Source organism: Primulina huaijiensis, chromosome 7, assembly GCF_012295235.1.
Source record: "Primulina huaijiensis isolate GDHJ02 chromosome 7, ASM1229523v2, whole genome shotgun sequence".
Taxonomy (NCBI): domain Eukaryota; kingdom Viridiplantae; phylum Streptophyta; class Magnoliopsida; order Lamiales; family Gesneriaceae; genus Primulina; species Primulina huaijiensis.
The window spans coordinates 10,471,329-10,482,230 of NC_133312.1; the positions used below are offsets into that span (position 1 = coordinate 10,471,329).

The 10,902-nt window shown below is 34.3% G+C and overlaps 1 protein-coding gene and 1 long non-coding RNA gene across 2 annotated transcripts; both read left to right on the plus strand.

The window, feature by feature from the left end:
• The first annotated feature begins 233 nt into the window (after window positions 1-233).
• LOC140980211 (NADH dehydrogenase [ubiquinone] 1 alpha subcomplex subunit 2) lies at window positions 234-3,308 on the plus strand. Its single transcript, XM_073445926.1, has 3 exons — window positions 234-461; window positions 518-624; window positions 2,982-3,308. Exons 1-3 carry the CDS (start codon window positions 376-378, stop codon window positions 3,068-3,070), a joined length of 282 nt encoding a protein of 93 aa, XP_073302027.1. The 5' UTR covers window positions 234-375; the 3' UTR covers window positions 3,071-3,308.
• On the plus strand, window positions 635-1,624 carry LOC140980212 (uncharacterized). Its single transcript, XR_012175898.1, has 2 exons — window positions 635-975; window positions 1,071-1,624. It is a non-coding gene; the product is annotated as an uncharacterized lncRNA (long non-coding RNA).
• Window positions 3,309-10,902: the final 7,594 nt, after the last annotated feature.

The window sequence follows — 10,902 nt, forward strand, 5'->3', positions numbered from 1 at the left end:
CGTTCAAACTATTGTGGACAAAGTTAAAACAATCAGGCAACGACTCAAGGCATCCCAAGATTATCAATTAGCTTTACCACCCAACCTATCTAGAATTCACAATGTTTTCATGTGACAATTAAGAAAATATATAGCCGATACTTGTCACGTACGGGAATAATAGGCACTTTTTTCTCTACCCGAAGCCGACGAATCCAGATCCACCCCACCCCTAAATGTAAAAACACTCACCAAGCATTATGGGGTTCCTGAAAAGAATTCACCAACCATATGGGCCAAAACGACATTACTTAAATTTACAAGGACTGTTTTGATATTTTCATCTTAATCTGCGGGAGAAATAACAGCGGTAGAGCAAACAGTGAAATATCAACGATGGCGTGGAGAGGGCAGCTTTCGCGAAATCTCAAGGAGCTTCGTATCCTTTTCTCTCCTGCTTCTTCTTCAAGCTCCACTACTAGGTTTTCCTTGCATTTTTATTTTTTCGTTTGCTATTTGTATAACTCNTTGTTTTCAGAGCGTTTATTGAGAATAATTACAAGGATCTGAAGACTAAAAACCCGAAGCTTCCGATTTTGATCCGTGAGGCCTCGGGCATCGAGCCGCAGCTTTGGGCGAGATATGGTATGTATGCATTTTCAGATCTATTGGGTTTTGTTTCTTGTTGGTGAAAAAGTTGTACTATTTTTCAATTATTTAATGATTTTTTTGATGGATTTTGGTAGTCTGGTGGAGTGATCTTTGCTGCTATGATTCTATGTTTGTGCGGTCGAGTTCTGTTTTGCAGACACCCTATGGCTAATCATTACTTGATCATAAAATTTACTTGCTGTCCTGCCTGAGTTTCATGGAGGTCTTATGTTTCAGTGTCAGCTGTCAATATAAAGTAATGTTAACCAATTGTATGCTATGAATTTTATCAGCATGCTGGTGTTGTGATGAAATTTTTGCAATATTGGCGGGTTATTGTTTAAGGTAATTATGAACATTTTGTGTTGGATTCGCGAACTTGATGACATACTGGTTTTGACTGCCATTTTCTTGCATCTTATTACTTGAATATTGTCTAGAACATTCAAATGAGATTTTCTCCTCCAACCAATGATATAAGATTTGGATGATGAGGTGGTCGTGTGGATGTGTTACTAAACTATTCAAAACTCAATACCATAATTTTATGATGTTTTCACTTTTCACATGCATGATTTTGGAAGAGAGTTTGTGGAAAAGATTCAACTGCATAAGTTAGTCCATTGGATGGCATAATACTAATTATGGCTATACTACCTCTGATATTTGTCCACTCAATCTTGTAGTTGCACATCAAAAGATTGTCAATCGTGTGAAACTCATTCTGTCAGTCAACTTTACCTCAAAATCCTGTGTAATTTTAATTGCTAGTGCTGATCAGATCATCAGAAACAAAAAAAAGAAAAAAAGAAATTGAAAACTTTGGCAAGTTTCTTTTCCTTTTATTAGTGGAATATGATCATTTACTTTTTTGTTCAACATTTTATCATGGGAAATTAAAACTTTTTGTAACTTGATTAATTCTGTTTGCGTGCATTCTTGGACTTTATTGTGAAAATTTGATATTTGTCGAAGCGTGTTCCACCACTTTTAATTCTTGTCCATTTGCATTTGGTCATCTTTGATAGATATATAAAATTAAAATCATAAATTATTTATATGGATATAGTGCTATGCTGGGCATTGATTGAGTGTTTTGGCAGAAATGACAATTGATTAGAATGTGAAATTTCCTAAATGTCAGGTGTGAGATGGTGATTTAACAAATAGTAATAAACGGGAGCTGAGGCTTTTACACCGAAAAAATGGGGAGGATATTTTCTTTTGATAGAATACATTGTTATGAAGTAGTACAAGTTGATGCAATAAACTTCCATTTTGATTTCAGTTATTTCCTATTTCTAACTTCATTTCTCTTCGTTTTTGTGTTTTAGTGTTTGTACTTTGGAGAATGGACCATGTAATAAATTTATAAGTCGGTACCCAGTATACTGAGATAGATAACCTAAATTTGTAGTTGTTTGCTCATTTCTATAGGAGAGATCGTATCTGAGAAAAGATAAAAAAATTTCTTTTAGGTTGTACGTGGATGACAGATTTGATTCAAAGAGATATTTGATTTGGGGAGGAAGTTGATGATTTGTTTTGAAATGACATTTATCTTATGTGTCTTTTAAATCCATCAAACTACTATAGCATCTGTATAAATTAACAAATGAGTGGATTTGAAATTAATCAACGTAAATTTATATAAGCAATCAAATGGATTTAAAATCCATGACTTCAAATCCCGAAATCGAAGCGCACCCTTAAGAACTGTAATTTGAGAATGAAGTTGATTTTGTGAAACCTTTTCAAGTTAATTCTTTGGATTCAAACTCGTTTTTCCTTTCTAAGAATCAAACCATCTGCTCACATGCAAAGTTCTTAGAATAGAAATATAAAGCTGAAAGAAGCTAGAATGTGCAAATACTTGAGGCTTTTTTGTACAACTTTTGAATTCTGATCATAGCAGCTTTTCTATGATGGTCTAGACTGTTTCAGGAAATGAGAAATGTTGCACTTACTTAGTAATCATGTACTGAAGGTAGATACAGGCAGAGAATGCAGAAGCTGCTAGGCTTAAACTGCCTCTTTGAAATGATCAAATAAATTTACTATGTTTTGGAGTCATTTTAAATGTACAAATTTTTGAGTCACAATTACTAAGAAAGCAGATACCACCAACACAGAGATAACAGCCTGACAAATTTACTTGATAAATTTACAGCATTTCACTCGATGTTGAAAATCAAGAGCTATTTCCATGACACTCTTGTTTGAATTATTCATTACAATGTAACTTGACCAGTTTATAGTAGTCTTCTTCTTGAGCTCCCCGGAAAGATAATATCAAGTTTACGTTCATTGTTATCCCAGCCAATAATATTGAGTTTCCTTCTTTGCAATAGACTTTGGCGTTGAGAGGGGAATACACTTGGAAGGCTTGAACGAGGAACAAATTTCTAAGGCGCTAGAGGACCTTGCTGAGGGCCCCTAAAGGCTAGACAGCTGCCATTATCTGATTTCTCCCAAACTCAATAAATGGTCAACAAGAAGTAAATTCTCGTTTTTGATTTCAGGACCATTAGGTCTGTTTGATAGTCGATACCTGATTGTTTTCAACCTATGATACACTGATTTGCGACAAAAGAGTTGCATGTTTATTGCAACTTTTCGTTGAACATGATAAACCTGCCAGTTTGTTTTCTGACATAATTCAGTTGTCTTAATGATCCTTTTGCCCTTTCTATTTACGAGAGACCTTTTGTTGTGCGTAAATGTGATATTTTTTGTTTAAATTTTTTTGTTATTTTTAATATAACATTTTTTTATAATATTTTTTTATATCATGAATGATATAATCATATAAAAATCAAAAGTTTGGATAAAAATTAAAATAAAATGTTTAATATTTTTAAATTTTTTGGAAAATGGATAATGATAGTGACAGAGGATACATAAATTTTGCTAAAATAGATTTTATAATTTTTTTGTTATAAGAAAATATAGTACATTTATACTTTTAAAGAGGTGTTAATATTTTAAAAAATTCATCATAAAATCAAAATGATTTAATCTAGATGTCTCAAATTTAGTAATATAGTAGATTTTATAACATAGGGAAGAAATAGTACCAAACTTTGCTATTGCATCTGATAGTTTTACCTTATCTAAATTGCATTGTGGTAGTTTTACCTTATCTAAATCTGCAGGTTTTAACATTAGATTTAGCATCATTGACAGCGTAGAAGGGTTAGGGAAATATGATCATTTTCCCAAAAATCTGTACTATTAATTAACCCAATCATTCATATATTTCTAAAAATTAAATTTGAAATCAATTAAAGATGTTTTAATTTCTTTTTAAAAATTTATAAAGTATTTGCTTCCATTATTTTTAATATTAAAAGCTGATTCGATAACTTTTTCTCAAATGCTTCATGATGAATTTTTAATTCCTTTAAAAAAATAATAAATATATGATTGTTCTTATATCTAAAATAAGTGTTTCTTTTTAATTAAAAAAAAAGTGTTTCTTCTATGTGTTGACAAATAGTAATGTACATACACCATAATGGAATTTTGAATCCCTGAACTTGCAAATCCAATTCCAAATCCAAAATCTCATTTTCTATTGAGCCGAACATGGGGAAGATTTTGTTGGCGTGAGTTTCTCAATTAGCCAGTATGGAAACCTCAATTGTCCAGCTATGGAAATCTTAGAATTAGGAATCCCTTCATTCAAGGGTCAGACATGATTGTAGCCGTAAATATTGTACATACATAGAATAGTTTCCTAAAACAATTTCTTGTATCTCTATGACTTGTACTCTGTTTTTATGGTATTGATATAAAAGAAAGAAAAATTATTTTGACATGGTACCAAAGCATGATCTTGGGTTCCCTGTTTTTTGATCGAGCAGGGGTCAAGATTTTGCTTGCCTCCATGGCCGACTCCACCAAAAACATCCTTGATAATCTAACATAAAAAATGACGGAGGTTTTGTCAAGGGTCCAGACCTCTTGCTCTCCCATTAGTAATTCACCAATGGTTCCAATCAGCGTCAAGTTGGATGGTTCCAACTACGAATTATTGTCCTAGGTTGTTGAGATGTATATCTCAGGAAAAGACAAACTGGATACATCGATGGAGACTACCCCAAACCACTAGAAACCGACCCTTCCTTTTGTAAATGGCGCACCGAGAATTCCATGGTGAAAGTCCGGTTGTTCAACTCCACGGACCATTCTTTGGTCGTGAACTTTATTCGCTATCCAATAGCTAAGCAGGTATGGGATTATGCTGCCACAACATACTTTGATGGAACTGACACCTGGCAGCTATACGAGCTCCAACGTCGTGTATCTCGAATGAAACAAGCAGGTGGATCTATAGAAAAATACTATAACGATCTACAAGGTTTGTGGCGGGAGATCGATTTTCGTCGACCGAATCCAATGAAATGTGCAATTCACATACAAAGCTACACCTCCATTTTAGAGGAGGAGCGAGTATACACTTTTCTTGATGGACTAGATGACCGATTGGATCATGTTCGGAGCGATGTTCTTCGCCTGAAATATTTCCCTTCAATTGAGCAAGCATATGCTCACATTCGAAGGGAATATTTCCCACAATCTGTTATGATCTCGGGAGCAGAAGCAGTGGCTAGTGGTGCTGTTATGGCCATCAAAGGCGTGAAATCTGGCAAGCCACAAAGGTCTGGGTCTTTCTCACGATTTCATTCTGATGGGAATAAGTGCACTCACTGTGGGAGTACAAAACATACTTGGGAAACCTATTTCAAATTACATGGCTCCCTAGACTGGTAGCACGAATTACAAGCACGAAAGAAACGAGATGCTCTTGCAACTGAAGATGGCCCGAGTCGAGTAGCGGTGGCTAAGGTTAGATCAACTCTCTCTTATTCCCGTGACTGAACCTTCTACCTCAACCCCATATCAAGGTAATTGTGGTCAAGTTTTTGGCAGTTCTACCACTCCAAAAGATGGTGCTTGGATTATCGACTCCGGAGTGACGGATCATATGACATTGATCCAAATGACCGCCAACACAACTCAGCCACAGAGGACTTGCATTGCCAATGCCAATTGGGATACTTATCCAGTCACAGGGGCTGGAATTGTGCCCCTGTCTCCCTCTCTCTCTAGCTCACACACTTCTTGTTCCATCTCTCTCCAACAAATTGATGTATGTGAGTCAAGTTACTGAAGAGCTTAATTGTGTTTTGCTGATATAACTCTACTTTTTGTCTTCTAAAGGATGTTCTCAGCAAGGACATTCTTGGGCGTGGTACTAAGAGGGGGGATTGTACTTGTAAGGTCCAAAATACAATAACGTAATTCAACTGCATGCAAATCTAGGAAAATGGAAAATGAAGATCAAATAATTTTAATTGCATTTATTAAATGTGGTAGACATGTTTAAATGTTTAAAATAGGGTTTGTAACTAGTATGCATAAAACTGTGTTTTTAAAGATTATTCGAGTCGCGATCGAGGAACGGAGACCGTGGACCATAAACAGAAATTTCTTTATTAAATGATTATTTTTAATCATTTAATATATGTTATTTTTGAAAATGGTGTTTTTTGAGATGTTTTTACGCTCCGAGTCGTATTTTAATATGACGTGTTTTTAAGTGTGATTTTCGAACTTGGGCCTTAGTTGGGTGTTTTTACTCGTCGGGTCATATTTGTAATCGGTACGCAAAATTTAGTGAGTCGAGGGACTTTTTGATGGTTCGGACAATATTTTCAAAGACTTTACCTAAACGAAATATTTTTCGGGATTGTTATTGGGCTTGATGGATTAATTTAGTGCTTAATGGGCTCAAAACCCTTTTAATATGAAACGTCTGTCATTCTTTTTGCTTAACAAGTATTAGAAATTTTTTTTCCTCCTTAATCTCCATAATTCGAAATATACATATATCTAAATACTTTAAAATACCTTGACACCATTGTGAAATAAACAATCAACTACCATTTAAAAATCCAAAGGACAATAGTTCAAATCGTAAAATTGTCAAACGTTTTACAAACCTAAAAACATTATTTGTAAAGTATAACTCATACTATAACCTCTCAAAACCCACTCATAATTAAATCGTCATAAAAATATCTTTAACATATCTTAAAATCATAAATCATAACTAGTGTGGAAAACTAGCGTCGGTCCTCGGGTTATGTGCACCTTCAGTCCAGCAAAGTCAACCATCAAGACCTCCCTTAACACTATTATCATAATCACCTGCATCAATCACACCTAGTGAGTCTAAAGACTCAACACACCATAATCTTGATAACAAGTAATACATATACAGATCACATGCAACAGTGAAAAATACTTGTACTTAAATAACCTTTTCATGAAGATTCATAATCTTTAAACATAACCATTTTCATAAACATTTTCATGATGCATAAACTTTAAATAAAAATATTTTCATAATGATGCATCAACTTTAAACATAAATATTGACGATTCATCTTCTGAGCATAAGATTCTTTTTCTTTACTTACTCGTTATATTAACTATTGTTTAGATTTCCAATTTAGACATGCACCTATTAAGGGGGAATCTAGATCTTAAGAGGTTAACTGAGAAGACAGTAATTAGTGAATTTTCATCTGAAATGATTCAGTCTCACAACTGATCGTTTAGCTGATAATTAAACTAATCTTCTCATATAAGTTAACTAATTAATCGTATTTTATTCCAAATCAAGTGATGTGACTGTTATTTTTCACATCAAATGCTGAATAGTGTTTTAAAACGTGGACCCACTTGAACCACTTAAAATTGTACACACGTTTTTAGCACACGTACACACGTTTTTATTCAATTTCCGTGGACTGACACGTATCCATAAAATTGAACAGTCACTTACATATGTACTTTTTCCCTCTCCAATTCAGTTCTTCCTTACGCGAACATTACTTTTCAGAGCAAATACATACTCAGAGCTTTACCTTGCAAAATTTCAGATTTTCTAACTCTCAGAAACAGCAAACCAAGTTTCCGCACATATTCTGAATGCTATGGCTGTCAACTTTGAATCTGTTCTATCAGTCAATGATGCCGATGTCAAGAACGTATTTCTGAAATTAGAAATAGCCGGATTAAAGACATTTTTGGGACTATCCTCTCAGGAAATTTATCCAAAGGAGCTTCATGATTTCTACTCTAATGGCTACGTTACTGTTGATGGAAACGTCGCTACTACTGTCAATGGTCAGTTGCTGATCATTTCTGAATAATCTTCCGGCGAACTGTTTTAGTTGCCTAATGATGAGCTTATCATTTTCTTTGAGGTGAAAACCTCCGATATTGTGGAGATGCAGTCTCTTCTATCAGCTAATGGTCGGAAAATCAAAGTTTCCGATCCCAAGAAAGAGCTTAAGCCAGTAATTCAACTGCTTGCTGATATCTCAGCCAAAGGGATACTAGCTAAGGCTTGTTCATTTGATGTCCTTACTCTGGAAAAATTTCAAGTCATGACGGTGATCATGGCTGAAAAGAAGATGAATTGGAGGCATATTATTTTCACTATTTTGAGAAATATGCTTCAGTCAACAAAGAAGTCACGGGGATATGCCGTGCAAATCAGTTTTCTACTGAAAATGAAGGGACTAGTGGGTGATACTGCTGAGAAATCATACAAATTCAAAGTTTTCAATGCTAAGAACGTCCAGCCACTGAAGCAGAAACTGGACATATCTCCTGAGCAGTTTTTGAAAGTGAAAAAGGAGATTGGGACGCAACAGATGGCTCCCTAATCAGTCAAAAAGGCAAAGACTCTGGCTCAGCTGAAGACGACAAAGAGGAAACCGATTATCACTGAATCAGATTCTAAGAAGACACCCTCTCTTAAAATTTCCAAGAAGCCGAGAACTCAGAAAACCAAGCCAGTAGCTGTCTCAACTGAACGATTGAAACAATCAGATGCCCAACAGCCTATTCATGCTATTCCACTGAAAGCTATTCCAGCTGAAGCCTCAACTGAGGATCAGTTGCCTTTATCTACTGCTCTACCGAAGACAAAAGTCACCAAATCAGGTGACAAGAAGAAAATTGCTGGAGTGAAGGCTCCACTGATCACTATAACTGGTTACTCCACCTCCTGCCAGACCAAAGGGGCTAGTGATCAGAGAACAAATTGATGCAACTACTTCAGGGTTGAGCATTCCTCATGCCCTGACTGACTCTAAGGGCAAAGGAAAATTGCAAGAAGAGCCCAGGCCAACAAATGCCATCCAAACACACATTGATCTTATCTGGGAAGAGATAAATGAATTTTCAGCCAACAAGCTCAAGACCTACGATGAATGGGTGAGATTCAGAACGGATGTCTTCGCCAAGGAGCTACAGAGAAAATCCAAACTGAAGAAATTTATTGCGCTGGAAAATGTTGTGTTGAGGGTAGTTAAAGCATCTACCATTGTTCAAGCACTGGGGCGAAAGAACTACTTCTTCAATCAGCTGAGAGCTAAAAGGCTACATAAGATAGTGGCTCAACTGAAACTGAACTATGATCCTATCAGTCCAACTGCATACAATGACAAAGCTGTGCATGACCAACTGGACTCGGATCTTCTTTCATTGCAGATGGAGATAAAAAATTGGGAAATGGGTCAAGAACTGGTCTTTCCAGAAGCCTCTCAAGACTCATCATCAGAAGATCCAGCAGAGGAATCAGTTCAAGAACCCCCCAAGGACAATGTTGCTGAATCTTCTCATCAAGCAACTGCCCCCTCCACTTCAGTTGCTCAACTTTCATCATCTTTAGTACCTACTGTTGTCACTTTGATTGTTGCACTCCCAAAAGCAGGCTGTCCACAAGTAGTATAATTCTGTGAGTCCGATATCGTATCCACAGGGAAGCTAAGGTAGTTACTAGTCCACTACAATGTCTTTTTGTTTTGTCTTTGTTTTTGTTTCTTTTTAATTTTAATTGTTTGAATATTTAATGTGTAAATTTTAATTGTTCCAATTTTAATTTAAGTAGTTGAGATTAAAGGATCCAATCTTGGTATTTTAATAAAGTTAACATTAACGAACAATATTGGAATCCACTTAATAAAATGGTTTCAATATATTAAATAATCATATTTATATTATGTTATAAATTATTATCTTATAAGTATATAATATATACCAAAACTTATAAATGTGGTCAAGTATTTATTGTGCTATATATATTTGTAAACACTAAATCAAGGTTCCCACTTTAAATGGTTGGTAATACCAAACTACCATTTAAATGGTTCCAAGAATTTAGTGTAACATATAGCAACAATAAATCAAAACTCCCACTTAGAAGTAGGATATAAAAATGCTTAAAAAAATAAATATAACATAAACAATAAATAATGATTAAATAATATAAAACATAGATTCTTACCTTTTAACAACCTTATTATCATGCCAAGAGTTTTACCTTATCATCTCAACTTTAGGAAGTTAGCTATTCATTATTCCAAGTATAAAACTTTGAATATGGAATTAACATGCTAATTGTATTTAAATGAAGAAATAAAAGAAAAATATAGAGAGAAATATTATGAACTCAAAGGTTTGTTCATAAAATGAGGGATATCTCAATACATTACAATGTACCCCTATTTATAGCCAAATTTGGGGAGACAACCGCAAATAAAATATTATTTTTTTACACATAAGTCTTCATTGGTGTTCCAAGATATTATATTATATTACACATCACTTTTGAAATTCTTCTTCTCCGAATTTGCTTCTTCACATAAAAAGAAACGTGTGGATAATTGAGTTGTCTAGTTGTGGTATTTTTTTCAAACTATTTGACCAAGTAATTTGAGAGATATGGTCAAAATACTAGAGCATGCCAAAACTGCCACTCCTTTGGTAACTTTATTTGTTGCTTAATTTGATCCCAATTGTAAGAGGATTTTTATCTCATGCTTGTCAACAATATTGTAGATATTATAATCAACTTTCTACAGGTCCAAGAATCATCTTAATCCCATTTGCAACGCCAAGTTTATTCTTGTTTTATCGAACCTGTAAAAAATAGTAAAAACTTGTAATTACACAACAACTTATATTTTATACAATTTATTATAAAAAATATAATATTTTAACAATTAATAAAACAAAAACTATATATTTATATTATAAAACATTTAATTAATGTACAATTTTTATGTTTATCACACCTCCCAACCAGCTTATTGCTAGTCCCTAGCAATTTAAGCGTTAATAGCAATACAAAACATATTGATTAATTTAAATAGAAATGTAATCAAAACTATCTAAGTGTTTAAATTA